General features: G+C 44.3%; 1 protein-coding gene across 1 annotated transcript in view; it reads right to left on the reverse strand.

The window, feature by feature from the left end:
* LOC308165270 (aarF domain-containing protein kinase 1-like) overlaps window positions 1-18,726 on the reverse strand; it is a 64,738-nt gene that overhangs the window by 21,986 nt on the left and 24,026 nt on the right. The window contains exons 2-4 of the mRNA XM_080539421.1: window positions 16,499-16,657; window positions 15,847-16,005; window positions 14,147-14,263 (exon numbers count right to left, since the gene is read on the reverse strand). Of these exons, the coding sequence (XP_080395547.1) occupies window positions 14,147-14,263; window positions 15,847-16,005; window positions 16,499-16,657 (435 nt within the window). The remainder of the gene's footprint in view (window positions 1-14,146; window positions 14,264-15,846; window positions 16,006-16,498; window positions 16,658-18,726) is intronic.

The following is an 18,726-nucleotide window of genomic DNA, read 5'->3' on the forward strand; positions in this document are numbered from 1 at the left end:
CTCTCTCTGTTGTTGTCCCCCCCCCGCATATATCACTGTCCATCCCCTCATCTCCTGCCCCCCCTATCTCTCTCTCTCTCTCTCTCTCTCTCTCTCTCTCTCTCTCTCTCTCTTTCTCATACTCTCTCTCTCTCTCTCTCGGATCATTCCCCCTGTTCTCGCTGTGGAGTGCGGCGCTACGACCGAATGGCGATGGAGTGAGCGGAAAATAAACAAACACATGAATTCCATTTTCTGTCCCATTTCACCACTGCCTCCACAGAAGGAGGAGAGACAGGGGGAAGGAGGGGGGGGGGGGGATTGGCGGGCGGAGGGAGGGAGGGAGGGAGAGCGGGGAAAAGAGGGGGAGAAAAATAGATGACTTGAGCGAGGGAGAGAGACCAGGTTACTGTATAGGAGGTGTCAGCGCTCGCTGACAGGTCGCTTGTCGCCGGGGCGGCATACTAAACAAGGATGAAAGGGGGCATCCCCGTTCTCACACGCACACAAAACACTGGCACAGAATGATCACTGCTCGCCTACAGTACATGAAGAGGACAGCCTGTCAGAGAGGGGGAGACGAAGTGTGTGTGTGTGTGTGTGTGTGTGTGTGTGTGTGCGTGAGTGAGAGAGATGCAGATGTCTCACACTCTGTGATGTGATAGGGGGAGGAGGAGAGAGAGACAGAGATTGACAGACAGAGAGAGAGGGAGGGAGGGAGGGAGAGGAGAGAGGAGGAGACTCTTTCTCAGGCTTCAGCATCGGACAGCTTCTTTCATCACCAGTGTAAAAATAGCAACATCACGAAAGAGAGAGGGGGGGGGGGGGTGGGGGGCGGCGATAGGGGAAGACATCAGTGGCAGCCAGTAAGCCTGACTTGTCTCTCCAACACAATGTACCAGCAGACAATCTGACGTCAGTTCATTACTAAGGATTTCGCTGTAGCTTTGTAAGACCGTTGATAGCATATTTCATAATATTGATATTCATAGCATCTCGTACGTAAACCACCCGACTTTTAACCTGAACGTTGCTGGTTCAAATCACGCTGGGGACACCTGTTCCTAATTGTTGTTGCTTAGGCTAATTTGCTAATGCTTTCCCCAGACAATACTCTAACCGTAACCAGTCGAAGTTAATGCCATAACTTAATCAAACTGAACTGCCACAGGTCCTAATTCACATAAGTCTTATGTATCTTATGTTACATCAGGTGGTCAAACACTGGTATAGCAGATAATACCATCCCCCAGTCCGTATTTCTTGGTCTGCAGAAACTCTCCCAGAATGTGTGTCATATCACAGTCATACCATAAAAAAAAGGGAAGAGAGTAGGGATCGTCTGGTCAGTAGAAGAGGATGAGATGGCTGCACACCCCTGGTTAATGTGATCACTCTATAACCTTTGCACTACTGATGTTTACAATAATACCTTTGCACATACTGTATATGCTTCTTTATACATCTGCACATTAGATACTGTACATAAGCTACCACACTGTACACTCTACCTAACAGTACATAGCTCATAACTGTATATACATCTAAACTAAACTGATGTTACAATACTACCTCTATACTGTATATTGCATAGTTACCTATCATTATCATTCTTGTTTTATTCATATCATGTTCTTATATCACTATTTGCACTTTGGGTTAGATGCTTAACTGCATTTCGTTGTATAATACTTGTACTGTAAAGTTGAATCTAAGCTAATCTAATCTAATGAGAGGATGAGGCTGGGAATAAGGAAGAACAGGAAAGGGGGGAGGGAGGGATGGAGACTTTTTCTGTCTTGATTTGAAAACGTAGAGACCTTTATTGCATTGCAGTACATTCATTAAAGTGCATTAATTTAAGCCTTCCCACATACGCGCATACGCTTACACACATACATACACACCTTTTAGGTTTGAATAGTTTCCTGCACCATGACATTAACAAAGTGTAGCTATAGCTTCCATCTCTCCAAGTTGTTTCTCCTGTGCCCTCTCTCTGTATACCTGTCTGTCGGACAAGGCACCATGCTGCTAGAGGAACACTTACTGCCTGTGGAAGACACTGGGAATCTGTCTAGAGAGCCAGCAGCAGCCCTGCATGTCATTAATCTCTCTCCCTCTCTCTCTCTCTCTCTCACACACACACACACACACACACTCTCAAACACACACACACACACACACACACACACACACACACACACACACACACACACACACACACGTATACGCTTACGCAAGGACACATGCATGCAGCCACACACACATGCACATATATACACACACACACACACACACGCATACGCACACGCACACGCACACACACACGCACACGCACACTCACTTTAACAAGGACACGGACAGCAAACAAATTATCTCAAAGGGAAACACGCATCCACTAATGGCTATTAATTAGAGCTTCTCCAATTTGTCACTGGAGAGAGAGGGAGAGCAGACACACACACACACACACACACACACACACACACACACACACACAGGCAGTCAGGACATGAAATGAGACACATTTTTGGTTAAAGGTGCAATCTGTAATTCAAAGAACAACAAAGCGTTGAGTGGTAAACAGCTACGGGATGGGAGATCTACCAAGAGATGAATGACGACATGCGAGGATTGACGATGATTTAGATTAAGATGAGAATTTTAACCATGTTTTGAAGCACTGTGCATTGTTTACAACCGGTAGAGCAAAACAGGATTATATTTTGGGGTTAGACAGTTGCTCTAAGCTCATGAGGCATTTATAAGCAGGGGTGCACATAACTGGTGCGCCAGTGCGCATGCGTCGCCAAAATGCATGCTGCGCGGCAGATCAGCCGCATGAAGGCGCTTTTGCGCACCAACAGCTGGGTCCAAGAAGCAAGCCCCACTAAGTAACTATTTGCCGTCCCCTCAGCCGAAGGCCCGACGAGTAATCCATCACAACAGTCGACCGACGACGACCACGGCGACTCCCCTCACGAAAACATTCGGAAAGTATCGTAACTTGTACTTTCATTCCGCGTATCAATTCAGTCCCGAACGACTCGTCGCTAAAAGGAAAAACAACACCAAGGGACACGTTTCTTTTCTCTGAAGCTTTCAAACGTTCAGACGTTTGTTTTACAGCTTCATTATCGCACATAGACCCCTGACCCAGGATATGGTTGGGAATTCTATTAGAAAAAAGAAAAAAAAAGACTTTGTTGCACAATCAAAATAATGAGCTATTTAAAGTGATGATAGCCTACAACATCCTCTACCATGGTTGAAATTGAGGACAATGATAACTTACAGCAGTCAAGAGAGCAGTGATGATGATGATTAAGCTTGTAGCATAAATAAATGCTTAGGCTGTAACTTTTTGTTGAAAAGTTGATTTCAGTGTTTACAGAACAGAGCAGTGCTTAAAGAGATGTCAGTTGATTTCATTGTGTTTAAAAGAGTCTGACAGACTTTCATGCTTAAAGAGCAGTCATTTGATTTTGCATTTGTTTCTTTTGTTTTGCACACAATAATTTGTTCGTTCATCTTTATTTATGAATAAATGTCGTTTTGCTAATATAAGTTATCCATGTATCCCTTTTTTATCCATCCTGTGGGACGGGTCGTGACTCGCGAGCTCAGGGAGCACCAAGCAGCATCCCTAGGTGCTCCTCTGAGCACTGGCCCCAAAAAGTTATGTGCACCCCTGTTTATAAGTTATATTTAAGCAATTGGTATATGCTTATTATATCACAGCTAAGGGGCGTTGTTCGGCCTGACGCGAAGCGGAGGGACGGCAACCCCCTTAGCTGTGATATAATAAGCATATACCACTGGCCTGAAGTGAGCTATTGCTTTTATGAAACGGTTACCAACACTGTCAATATGAATTAGAAAAGCACACTCAAATTCAAATAGTTTTTATTCGTAATTAATCATCTTAAATAGTTCCCCTCAAATAAAATAGTTCCTCTTATTGCAGTTGGTCGCTAAGCAACAACACTAACATTCTTTTTCATTAGCCTAGGCTACTAGCATTGTAGATTTCATAGGAATTTAGCATTTATTTACACATTTTCATTATTTGCACCTTCACGGTACCCACTTGGTCTGCTTCACGGTGTTGTGTTCACTTCGGTCTTTCTCCAGTTGGTCCAGCTCTCTGTCAGTTATCTCGGTATGTCGGCGTTTATGTGTAACTTTACCTGGAGAGCACTCTAACCACTCCTCCATAGTTAGGCCACCCAGGAGGTCAAAATTCACCTGAAATGTTTCCATTTCCATATCTTTTACCTAGCTTCAGAAACGTTTGTTAGTTTGTAACGGATTGTAGTATGGTATGTGTTTGATATTTTGTAACGGATTTGGAACGCTGACAAGTGCTGTTGTCACAGCGCGCGGCTGTAGTGGACGCAGGCAGGGCACTCCGAAAACGTTTCGACACATTTTCAAACAGGCTTTATTTTGATAAACAGACCACATATTGGGAATCTACATGGTTACTTTGCGTAGGATTATTATTATTATTTTTTTTTAAGTTGATAAAATGTCCTTGAGATTGAATTAAAAGTCTGTTATATTTGGAATGTTGACCGTGAAACAGGCGTATTCATTTCGAACTGTGATGAGGCTCTACTAATCGTAGCTGTGGTATACGCTCAATATACCACGGTTATGAACCAATCAGATTGCTTGATTTCACCCATCCGTTTTATAATCTTCAATAATCAACGGCTATTATTCATTTTAGAAATATGTACCAATCACAGATTGCCCCTTTAAGACAAGTCACAAGCACATCACCAGACACACACATACACATAGCCAGTATGACAGAAAGGTTAATATATTATTATTTATTTTAGATTATTATAATTCAAATCAGGTTGTCGAAGACCTGGTCTTCAAGAGCCTCTTTGGGTGCTGGTGTTCTTTGTGATACTGTATCAGTAAAAGCCCATTTGAAACTCTTATAGTCCTTACAAACGCTAGTCCTTCCTTTTTACAATTCAACAAAATGTATTCACAAAAATAAATGCCCAATAATGATAGAAAGGTTGCTTATCTATTCATTCAATTATAATGCTGGTTTAATTTTGTTGCTTGGCCAAAGCTTTATCCGAGCAATCAGAGACAACAGTGCATATGGTAGCTTCATGAAATCAAATATTATTTTCAGCCACATGCAGGCATCCAAACTAACTGCTATCTGATCAGGAACATTTTGGCATGCTTCCACAACCTGTGTTCCTCTTGAGTCTCAATTATTTGATTTCAATTATTATTTTGATTGAAAAGGAAGAGAAAGGAGCATGCAGCCTGAGGGTCGCAATTTGCATGTGCAAAAATGTTGGCCATCTTTACCTTAATATTTAAATAATCCAGTAAGATGTTTTAATACTCTGTCAGTGTCTAGCGTTTTGACATTGACATGCAATGCATGTTTACAAAAACGGATCATACTGAGAGTACTCTGAGTTGCAACGTATTGTTTTCTCTGCTCAGCACTATTTGCTGAATGAAATTGGGGGCCGTAGTACGCAATTTTCAGGTCCATGTCTAGTTCACTAGCGCTAAGTTGTGCGTTACTTGGCACTAACTAGTGGCCAACAGCTTGCTAGTGCATCTTTACGTATCTACCAATATTCAAAGCTGATTTATTCTTAAAAATAAAACCCGGGGCATATTGATATTGTAAATCAGTCTACAACTCTGACCTACCTCCTCAATGTATTTCGGCTACTTTGATCCTTAGGTCCAACTGGCAGCTGTTGTTGTTGTTATTTATTTATGAGTTCGATGGCACAGATCGTGGTGTTATTATTATTTATGTGGTTAAGAGTGTGAAGGGTATAATGGCACAGCTGTCGGCGATACGGTGTGCCAACACTCAAGTGTGTGTGTGTGTGTGTGTGTGTGTGAGAGAGAGAGAGAGAGAGAGAGAGAGAGAGAGAGAGCGAGAGAGAGAGCGAGAGAGAGAGAGAGAGAGAGAGAGAGAGAGAGAGAGAGAGAGAGAGAGAGAGAGGAGAGAGAGTGTGTGTATATGTTGGTGCCTGTTATTCTTGAGTGGCACTTGTTGACTCGAGGCTTAGCCATCAAATGTGAGGGGCAGTGTAAGGGAGGGGCTCGCTCCATTACTGTTGGACTGACTGATATTGGGGGGGGGGGAAGGTTGGTCTAGTAATGAGGGTCACCTGGAGGGACTGGGGTTTGCTGTATTTGGGTCGGGCAGGGTGGCTGGGACTACGTAGCCATGGCCTGTGTGCTGTTTAATAGAAGTGAAACATGGCTTTAGCATGTTGACGTTCAATCAGCGTGTTGTGACGCGCTAAATATGCAGTTAGATGTTCGTAGCGATGTTCCTTTTTAGTGCTAGCTATTAGCAGCTGTTTTGTGTGTGTTTTGAGAGCGTTTCACTATTTGGTTCGAGGTGTACCAACATTCAAATAAGCATATCTTCTTCAACTATTTTCAGATTTCAATGTATGACACATCATTTGAAAACGTACAGTCTGCACTTTCATAATCTGGACACAAATTTAAAATGACCATGTCCTACTTGAGGACTTTTTAACCAGACCCTGTCACAAATGCCCCATCGAGGGCTTACCCTTCTCCTCACTGAAACCTCCAAACCGTGCGCCACTCAACAGGTAGGGGTAGGGCCGTAACACACACACACACACACACACACACACACACACACACACACACACACACACACATTCAAACACTCCCACACTCACATACACATACTGAGGCAAGGTACTAAAACTATTTAGTCTAATGACAGCAATGTCATACAGAAATACATGCAATAAGGACAGACAGTTTACAGTAATGTCCACGATGAGTGCTTTGTGTGTGTGATTTACAGTTGTGTGTGTGAGGTATCCAGCTGTCACTCTCTCTCTCTTTTTATGAGCCACTTCACTTCATCCCTCCCTCTCTTTACCCCCCTCTCTTTTAAGCAGTCACAAGTGCTATTAATCAATACAAGGCTTATTTTAAAGCAAGAAAGAGAGTGACTGACTGCATATATCATTAACTTAAATGTCATCTATCATACACTTCCCTTAATAGCTTCAACAAACACAGAGCAACTCACTCCTGATGTTTCCCCAGAGATGGGCCTAAAGAGGCATTCAAGACGTGATCCAGTGTGTGTGTGTGTGTGTGTGTGTGTGTGTGTGTGAGTGTGTGTGTGTGAGTGTGAGTGTGAGTGTGTGAGTGTGTGTGTAAGTGTGAGTGTGAGTGTGAGTGTGAGTGTGAGTGTGTGTGTGAGTGTGTGTGTGAGGCCTGGGGAGGCCATCAGTGTGAGAAATCCGTATGATTCATGTCATGTCTAGGAGCCTGTATCGTCTCAGTGTCCCACAGAGACACACTCATTACTGATCTCTCTCACTTTCTCTCTTCCTCTCTCTCTCTCTCTCTCTCTCACTCACTCACTCACTCTGCACACACTCCTCTCCCTATACTCTCTCTCACTTCATCTCATTACTTCCCGTCTTTGATCTCTTCCCTCACACATCTCCCCTTTTGCTACAATCCATCCCTCTCACCCTTTGGCTGCAAGTTCGCACCCTCTCTCCTGGGTAAAGACAGTGAGTGATGTCTGTCATAGGGAGAATATGAGCCGCCTCCTCTAGGCCTAATGAAAAACCTCATCGATACAACAATGTCATTACTGTTTAGCGACGCTCTGCACCTCCACAGAGAGGACGGGTGCTGGGTCTGGAACCTATGGGTAGGTGCTGGGTTTGGAGCCTATGTGTAGGTGCTGGGTCTGGAACCTATGGGTAGGTGCTGGGTTGCGATCAAATAATAGGTTAGATGGAGGATCCAGAACATAATGGGCAAATGGCTGGGTCTAGAACATTATGGGCTACAGGCTGGGTACAGAACCTTATGGGTAGGTGCTGGGTCTAGAACACATTAGTCTCAAGCTATCCATACCAGCTAACGTGCTAGATTACGGGCAAGAAAAAAAGAGACCAGTCTATGGGACACAGATCACAGAGGACTAACAGATAAAAAAAGAGAAGGACATCGAAACAGAGAGAGAGAGGGAGAGAGAGAGAACGAGAGACAGAGAGAGAGACCAAAAGGGAGAAAGCTAATCAGGCAGAATCTAGCCATACTACAGTTCCACTACAGTACATTCTGCTACTCCCCGTGAGTCTGTCTGTGTGAGGTGTAGTGTGCTGGGACTGGGAGATCTTGCTTCCCCCCACTGCTAACGCTCAAGGGACTGCTAGTGGGGGGATTTAGACTTAACGAGGGGGAGAGGAAAGACACAACTAAAACTGCTCAGCTGTTCATTTCCTTCTGCTTAGATTCTACGTGGACAGAGATACGCAGAGATACAGCCAGACAGACAAGACAGACACACAGACTTCAATTTCCTTAAATTCATTTGTCGGTTGCGAGTGCAACCAAAGAAGAAACCCCCACCGAAAAACAAAACAGAAGAGAGACCTGCTCATCTATTCAGAGCACGTCGGGCCGAGTCCAGAGAAAAGTCTATTTGGGCCATCATCAATCTTTTGATTACACACACGGCGGCTCGCACACGGGGCCTAGCAGACGCCACGGCCAGTTAATAATTCTATCCATTCTCCTGGCCCAAGACCCAGTCATTTATTATGTTCCATATCTATCTCATCAGCTGTCTAATAACGCTCATCATCATTGGCTAATGGCCGGGCCGGCCAGCTCTGTGGGTCCCCGTACAGTGTGTGTGTGTGTGTGTGTGTGTGTGTGTGTGTGTGTGTGTGTGAGCATGTAAGTGTGTGTATAGTGGATGTGGCTATGTTTGATGAGCGTGTTGTTTATGAGTGTGCATGTTTTCCATGGTACATTCAACGTGTGTGTGTGTGTGTGTGTGTGTGTGTGTGTGTGTTTGATGTACGAGTGTTATCAACTCCGCACATAATCAGCACTGTCACACCAGCCCCTGCTGTAATGAGAGGGCCGGGGAGAGCAGCAGTGAGGGTTGCCAGGTTCAGGGTTGGCTCTTTATGAAGGCTGATATTGGGCCGTGGCTGTAATCATGGCAACCTATTCCAGAGGCATTTGTGACGAACAGCTTACATGCTGTGTATCCATAATGTATCCTCCGCTACAGAGACGGACTAATGCATAATGAATACAGCTCCGAGGAGTGATGGCCTTGAATGTCCCTGTGTGACGTGCCGGGCCCATTTAGACAGCGCCAAACAGCTGTATAACTTAGAATACTGAGTAGAATGTACTATTTTTGTCATTAAGATAGCCGTATAACTTAGAATACTTAAGTAGAATGTACTTCAAAAAACTTGTTTTAACAAACATAGCTGTATAATTTAGAATACTTTAGAAGAAGGTACTTAAAAACGCTTTTTTATAATATCCACGACAACGTGACCATAATATAGTATGTAGCCTGTAGCCGATACAAGTTTAAAGTCGACAGGCTGCGCAAGTGATGTATGCCATGCAATCCCAATCTGTAGTATCCCAAAACACATCACGTGCTGTGACGAGGATTAGATACAAATACAGGAGTTCCTGCAGACATCTAATATGTTCCCTGTCAAAAGGACAAGCGTTATTGCAGATGTATGAAATAGAGGATGGTGGGATTAGGAGGGACGAACACCACAATGCAGTCTGTAATCCCATGAGAGGAGCAGGAGATTACACACGCCTCCCAGATTAACACTGTCTATAAACATGAAACTTCTGTGTATGTGTGTGTGTGTGTGTGTGTGTGTGTGTGTGTGTGTGTGTGACTCCATCACTAAGAACCCTTCACACCCCCTTCACGACTCCTTTCAGCTGCTCCCATCAAGCTGCCTCTTCAGAGCACCTCTGGCCAAAAAGAGAACTTACAAGAACATTTCCACTGCAATATCAATTTTAAACAACCCTACGCTCCCTACTGTTACTACTTTTTAATGCAGCTTTGCACAAATGTTCTTATTTATCTATGGAATTGTTTGTTTTAATGTCATTTTATGTAAGTCTTTCATGGGTGTATGTTTTTATGTCGTTTGTGAGCCCCTAACCTAAGACAAATATATTTATTTATGTTTCAAGTTTGTGGTTTTATTGTTACATCACATTACACAAGTTTAAGACAGTAAAATGCTTAGGCTTCGGTTTGTGACATTGCAGCACAAGACAATAAGGCAATAGGTCAGGGCTTGACGCTTACCTTTTCCCCAGGTAGCACTGTGCTACCATGTTGAAAATTTTTGTAGCACACCAAGAATTTCAGTAGCACAAATTGCGCAATTTTTGTCAACAACGACAACAAATTATCATAATCATAACATATCAAAATGATCATAACCGGCTCTTGGCCGTAATAAAAATGGAGACTCACACAATGTAAAGGGGAAGTAAGAATATTAATTTCAGTTGGCCCACGGTTCAGTATGAACCTCGGTTTTTGGGTCACGGTTCACGGTTCGTGTTATTTTTTATTTTTTAAATGCTACTATTTACTTACAAACTGTTACTTTATTTTGCTTATACTTATGGAACTTTAACATTTAGACACATTCCAGAATATGACTGGTAAATTGTATAATATAAATATATATAAACAATAAACACTTTCAAATGTGACGTGTTGTGGATTGGAACTACGGATCATAAGCTTTCAAATGATGTGTCATACATTGAAATCCGAAAAAATATGAAGTTAGAGTCATTTGAATATTGTTAGACGTCAGGCACATAGGGTTAACCTCTTTGTAATGAAACCGGAAGCAAACGCTGCTAGCAGCTAGCGGCTAACAAAACACAGCGCTACGAACTATGAGAGCTGTATCCCATATACCCATTATGTGCATTTTAAGCGCATATAGGACTCGTGTGAAGCATTTCTGCGACACGCGTTTCTGTTCACTGTTTTCATTCCCTCATCGCTTATACACATAAGTTTGACTGCGCATGACAGTAGTTCAGCAGTCTTTTAGTCGCACTGGTGCGATTGAATGTATTTCCAAGTCGCACAGAAATATATTCACTCACAAATGCGACCAAAACAGTCGCACTGTCGAGCCCTGCAATAGGCATACTCCAAGATAAAAAAGTGATAATACTACAGGACATATGTGACAAATAAGACAGGATACAATTAGCAGTACAGATAGTAAATAAGATAAATAGTATTAAAGTGGCTCTGAGCTTAAGGTTTAGGTAGTCTGTATACATAGGGTGTGCTTGGGTAGGCTGTTTATGAGCCTGATCGCCTGGGGGAAGTAGCTGTTGGTTAGCCTCTGAGTTTTGGAAGAGGTTTCGCCTTTACGGCATCGGTTCGAACAGGCTGTGGTTGGGGGGGCCGGGATCTTTGATGATGCTCCGGGCTTTGCTGACACACCGTTTGTTGTATATATCCGGGATGGAGGGAAGCTCACATCCACTGACCCTGTGTAGCACTTTGCAGTTATGTGATCGACAATAACATCTTGAATTTAAGTGTTTGTTTTGCTGATTGCAATGCTGAAATGCAATTCTTTAAGAATAGTTCTTGGATGGATGCATGGCTAGCTGCTAATGACAGTGTGTGTAAACATATGTTGTGGGATTTACAACAAGGTTAGTCTGAGAGCAGAGGCTGATTGAGATTTCACACAGCTCATTTCCCCACTGGGTGCCCCTCTCTCCTCCCAGTCACTGAGTCGCTAGGAAAATTGAGCCACTTGAGATAGTTAGGAACTCGATTGCGTTAGTGTGTGTGTGTGTGTGTGTGTGTGTGTGTGTGTGTGCGTGTGTGCGCGCCAATGAGTAGGAAAGACAGAAAACACCTGTAGGGCCAGTGCTGATGGAATGTAAGTTGTGTGAAGCACCCGCATATGAACACTACTGGAGGCTAATTTGACCTATTAATCATAAAATCATATTCCATTAGAACACCGCCAACTGAATACTACTAATAGACCAGTGATCCATTACCCCTGCACCTCGCCATCTGTTTATCAACACAGCATGTCTGGCGAACCAAGGGTGAGTGTATGACAGTGTCATGTTAAGTGACTGAAGCTATAGTTTTTTTATGGTGTGTGTAAACACACATAATCACATACAGTACACAGTATTTTCAGTCACTCATGCAAGGACAGGCACGTGAGCAAAGTCATCCACCCACACATGCACACACACACACACACACACACACACACACACACCAGTTCACTGAACATCAGATGATGTTAGCCACCTGCTGTGAAGCCATCTCAAACCCAGCGCCTCTTTCTGCCATACTGATCGTCTCTACTCAGTTTGCGACACAGACACAGACACACACAGACACAGACACAGACACAGACACAGACACAGACACAGACACAGACACACACACACACACACACACACACACACACACCCACACATGTGAGTGAGTGAGTGAGTGAGTGAGTGAGTGAGTGAGTGAGTGAGAGCTTGTTTGATAAACCACTCACAGAATCATTTCATCAAGCTGTATCATATCAAGCTCAAATCATCATCATACCGAGCAGAAACTATTTAATCATGTGAAAGCAGAGTTGAACTGGAATGTTTTTTATTCTGTACATGTCATTTGTAATTAGATATTGTAATTAGTCATGTTTTGTTTGTGTGTCTGTGTGTCTGTGTCTGTGTGTGTGTGTGTGTGTGTGTGTGTGTGTGTGTGTGTTTGTGTTTGTGTGCGCGTGTGTAAGAAAGAGAGAGTTGGTAACCGAGGGAGATAAAGAGAGTGTGTTGGGGACAGTGAGATAAAGATGGAGAGAGAGGATTATTCTTTACCATCCAGACACCTCAGGAGGACATGTCCGAGTCAACAAATAACAGACAAATAATAACCCCGCTGCAATCTCCCAGCCAAATGATTCTGTGATAACAGAGAGTATATGATCAATCAATAATCCATTAGTGTATTTCTGCTGATTTTGTCTTGGGTCTTTCTGCTGAAGGCCCACACAAGCCATTTTCCCTGACACACACATGCACGTACGCATGCACACGCACACACACACACACACAAACACACACACACACACACACGCACACACACACACACACACACACACACACACACACATCTCGCCGCATCAATCACATCATTCAGTTATGATTCCTACCACTACCCCTCTTTCTCTGGATTAGGCTGCTCTCTACAGACTCACATGGCTTTTGTGCTCCACCATTGTGCCTAGGTGTAATGATCGGTATCGAACCCCCGCCAATATCTGCTGCCTGGGCCCGGAGTCACACACATTCAACCAGGCAGCAGAATTAAACACTACTCCGTCTTACAGGCAGCGGTGGCCATGACAATAGACGAGCCAAACAAGAATAAATTGAATCCATCTCGGTGTACGTTCCAGGAATTACTAATGAAAAAGAGATTTCTCTAATTATCTCCTCATCTGCTGAGGGGCAGGAGCGAGGAGGAGATGGAGGGAGAGAGGGATGAGGAGTGTGAAGGGGAGGGTAGGAATGGACGGAGGGAGGTGCAATACATCAGCCTAGCAGGGTCAATTTAGAAGATGTCAGTGCTCTTTTTTGCAGGCAGTCTCTCTCTCTCCCCCTCCCTCCCCCTCTCTCCCTCTCCCTCTCTCCCTCTCCCCCTCTCTCCCTCTCTCCCTCTCCCCCTCTCTCCCTCTCTCCCTCTCCCTCTCTCCCTCTCTCTCTCCCTCTCTCCCTCTCTCCCTCTCTCCCCCGCTGCTGCTTGAGGTATCCGATTTGTGGCTCGCAGCTTTTGAGGACCAAAATCTATTTTTGTTGTGGCCTGCACACATATTCAAATCGACAATGCTATTTCCATATCATTAATCATAACAAAAAGTGTTAGGGCTATGTTTCCTGACATGTGGAAGTTTGCATTATTGCTCTACTGTTATCAACATCAGCCATCAGCACTAGCCATCAACACTAGGCATCAACACTAGCCCTGTGGTAAAGAAATGACAAGTGTAAATGCTTAGCACTTTAAACCTGGCCCATAGAGCATTGCATCACATACCGTAAGTTATCAGTGTCAAGATCTTGAAAAACAGTGACCTCTATTAGTGTTGATTAAACGTGGCTTCAAGGGTGATTTGGGAGGCCTTTGCAGCCTGAATGGTCAATGATGCTCCAACACAACATTTGACTTTCATTAGTGCCATGTTTTGGTCACGTCGACCCTCCAGGCGTGCTATCTTACCTCATCGACGTTGATGCCATGCCTCTTCATGTAGTCTTGGTCGTTGACCTGGCCCCCCTCCGCAAAATCCATGGTCAAGATACGCTTTGTAGACAGGTCCCAGTGGATCTTAGGAACCTGAGAGTGAATAGGAGGGAGAATAGGGGACAGAACTGTAATGCCCTGTCCAAAACAAACCCCTTGCCCCTACACCTGGACACTTGTGTATATCTGAAAGGATCAGATAGGTAGAAGCAAGATGACTATGCATACACACACACACACACACACACACACACACACACACACACACACACACACACACACAGTATGTACAGTAGAACGGCCATTGTGTGTCTGTGAGCAGACCAGACACATCTGATCTTTTGTTCTTTCCCCTCTGTTATTCCTCTGCCACCCTCCCAGATATGAACTAATAATATAAATAATATAAGAACACCCAACTTTCCTGGTCTACAGCCATTTTTTGGCTCCAATTCAGGCCCGCAGAGGAACAGAGGGATGTGGGAATTAAATTAAGAAAAACAACAAAAACAACCCAACAAACAGAAGTTAAAACGTGTGAAGGGCCAGGGTCCATATGGACGTGGGAATGACAGCCATTATGGAAAACAGCCATGGCTGTTTTTCAGCGCATTTCTCAGGCCGCAGAGGGAAAGAGAGTTTTAGGAATAAAATAGAAATACCCAGCCCTTTTAAACAGTACACCGATAAGCACCTACATACACACACTTATTATGTCTCTTTACATGTTTTATCACACACACACACACACACACACACACAGACATACACACACACACACACACGCACACACACACACACACACACACAGACATACACATGCACACACAAACACTAACAGTGACCTTTAGGGATGTGTTTTCCTCTCTTACCATCCACCTCACTGTGCATGGGGGCAAAATAAATGTGTGTCCTCTTCCAGGCAGGTGTGTAACTGTTCCAGTTGCTTTGAACTTTTTAAGTATTTCCCTAACGGTAGATACGGGTATTTTCAGGGGAGAAGCAATTTTTCTTATAGCCTTTCCCTGACTTATGAAGCTCAACACACTTTTCCCTGATTTGATTTGTGTGTTCTCTTATCTTTCCCATGCTGATGTATGAAGGGAATGTGGCCTCTGTGTCATATTTATACCCCAGTGAAACAGGAAGTCATGGATTACTGCTTGACATTTCCAAAACACTCTGAACAACGTTTAATTTTTTTTAAAAATATATATATATATATATATATAAATGGAAAAAGACACTTCAGTTACATTTTCCTCATAAGAGTTTCTAGGGGTGCCAATAATTGCGACACACATGGTTTTGTTAGAAATAATTCTTGATGACAGATTCTGTTTTTCAGAATAAATTTACTTCAATAAACGTTCCTCTTTTGTTTGTGTGACATTAAGCTAATTCACCAAAAGGACAATTTTTTATAGCCCTTTTTATTCATCTTGACATGACTTCAGTACTACTTGAGAGCTCCTGGTCCATAAACAATGTTGTTATAATGGAGGGTGGGGGGAGATGATGGATAATACACAACTTCTCCTCTGGGGGACAATTAAGAAATCATCTATCTGCAAGTGTATGAGAGTGCAAGTCTTTGTGTGTGTGTGTGTGTGTGTGTGTGTGTGTGTGTGTGTGTGTGTGTGTGTGTGTGTGTGTACACATGCATCCCTGCATACCTCAAGGAAGGGGAAGTGTCCTATCATGGATGCCACCTTCTCAGCGTTGCGCCCCTCGTTGAGGAAGTCTAGTTCCAGAGGCATGTTCTTCTTGGCCTCCTCCACCAGCCACATGAAGGCAAAGTCTGGGAACAGCCTGTGGACCATCCTCACCAGAACCTGAAGACACACACACACACAATGAGATGCATAATAAACAGAGAGAACGTGTGCATCTGGTCGAAGACCGACAGGTACCAATAAAGTTTCTACCTCCAGGCCATAAGATTTGAACAGCTAACTCTAGCTGGTCATCTCCACTACTTGCTGCTTATCAGCACCTAAGAAAATTTGCACTGACTCATATCAAATAAACACACACACACACACACACACACACACACACACGCACACACACACACACACACACACACACACACACACACACACACACACACACACTCACTACCGTACCATCACTGCTGCTCTGTATTACTGTATTGTATTGATAACGTAATCTTATATTGCCTTATTTACACTTACCTATTATATTTGAACAGATGAGAGGAAAATTGCAACGTAAGCATTTCATTGTACTATTTACATCCTGTATCATTTGCAGATGACCAATACACGTTGACTTGACTTGAACTACACACAAACACACACTGACCTCCATGACCAGAATGTCTTTGGAGCTCTGCCTCTGCACCTTTGGGTGCTGGACCTTCACAGCCACCGTCCTCCCATCACGCATCACTGCCTTGTGGACCTGGGCCAGGGAGGCAGCACCATGGGGCTTCTCCTCAAAGGAGATGAACAGATCACCCAGCTGGGGAGAGAGAGAGAGAGAGAAAGAGGGAGATGAACTGAATGCTATAGTGAGAGGAGAGAAAGAAGTGAAGAGAAGCAACTGAAGAGCTAAGAGAGCTGAAGAGGAGAGGGTTAATGAGAGCAGAGGAGAGGGTTAGTTAGAGGAGAGGGGAGGAGAGGGTTAGTTAGAGGAGAGGGGAGGAGGGTTAGTTTACCGGTGTGGTTTGAAATGTGGAAAGCCTATGCATGACTAAATACATAGATAGATAGTTAACTCAGAGAGCAACTGAGGTTTCTATGCGGTTCATAGGAGCGGCTGTGCAGTGCATAAGATGATGTTGACAGTCTCTCTACTGGGAGAGGGAGAGAGCTGTCCTTTGCTTAGCCTTTCAAGGGTAGGTTAAACAGAGGAGGAATGGGTTTACTCAAAAGAGAGCGGTGGAGAGAGGGAGAGGAGGTGGGGTAGGTTTGGACTTAAAATTCAAAGGTTATAGTCAAACAGGGATCCACCTCCTCTGTGGCTCAGTAACAGCCACACATGCACACGCACACGCACACACGTGCGTGCGTTTGTGCGTGCAGGCATGTGTGTGAGGGCATGCGTGTGTGTATGCGGTGTGAATAGTTTAGTCGCCCATATCAATCAGTGAGTCTGGGCTTTGCTGCATGACTGGGCTTTTCTAATGGAACCTCAGGAAAACAACAGCCTATCCATCTGACTAACACAGGGCAGGCCTACAGGCACTAGGTCCTAGCTACATCACTTTATCTCTTACTCTCTCTCTCTCCGTCTTTCTCTCTTTCTCTCTCTCTCTCTCTCTTTCAATCTCTCTCTCTCTGTCTCCGTCTCAAACTCTGCTCGATCATTCCTCCATCCCTGTGTCTCATCTGCTGTTCTGTCACTCTTTCGCTCCCTCTCCGCTTCACATGGGCACGGGACTATCAGGTTATATGTTATTATGTATAAGGTTTAAATTGTAAGCTGTGTAGAATTCTCAGAGGTAGTGATGGAATGTTCATAACATAACAGGCTCTCCGAGACCGTATGTAGATCACTCTATAATAGACGTGTGTCTTTGCTGGGGAGTGCTCTGCCATACTACCTAGCCTTGTACGATCCAAACCTGCGATGTATGGGACCTATAGAGCCGGGTCCACGGACAAGGCTTAAGAATAGTTCAAGATTAAAATCACACTTGCAACGGAAAATCTCCATTGAGGATGTTTTTTAGTCGAGGATTAGTCTTAATCTGCATCCATGACACCAGCCGCTACAGTAGAGCATGTTCCCTGTGGAGATGGGTAAACGTTCCACATATTCAAGAAAAAGAACACGTTATCTGGGCTCCTACAGACTCTAAACGTCAGATGGCTTAAACACTGACCACTGCTTCTTTGTAAGGCATGTTTGCATCCTCCTGTACTGTAAGTGACACGTCCATATTCTGGTTGGTGACTGTCGTCCAGACCAGAGAGACGGTGGGACCAGACATGGATGACAAAGGGATGAGACCAGTAAGAGTGACAGGTGAGACCGGAAAGGGACATGGATGAGACTGGGAGAGTGAAGAATGAGACAGAGACGGATGAGGAACCTCTCCCACACCACTCTGCCTGGGTGAACGTGGGTGGCGCGTTTCACCCGACCTCCCTGAGAAAATGACATCACATCAGCCCACACAGCTCAAGCTCATTTCGCGCGTTCACACCAGAGAGAGCAGCGGGCTAACACACTGCGCCCCAATGACCTTGCCACACAGACACACGAATGAACACACGACTCACGCACAATAGAAATAAAATACTAAGTAAGTAAATACTAGGTAAAATCATCCGAAAACAACATCTTTACACATCCAGTGAGCGTTGGACGATGTGTTCATGATTGAGGAGAGTGTTGGCGCCGGACTTTTGGGTACATGCCATTTATACCAGCCAGAATATTGCCACCAGCCAAACAGGCGGTGAGCGGGCAGCAAATGGCCAGCGGAGCAGGTAGATACAGACGCCGGCGAGGAGCCATGGTCTGTGTCTGCCCTGTGGTGTCAGGTGAGCTGTGCCCTGTGCCAGGTGACTGGAGCCAGTGCC

This window comes from Nansenia antarctica (assembly GCF_963989245.1).
Source record: "Nansenia antarctica genome assembly, chromosome: 1".
Classification (NCBI taxonomy): Eukaryota; Metazoa; Chordata; class Actinopteri; order Argentiniformes; family Microstomatidae; genus Nansenia; species Nansenia antarctica.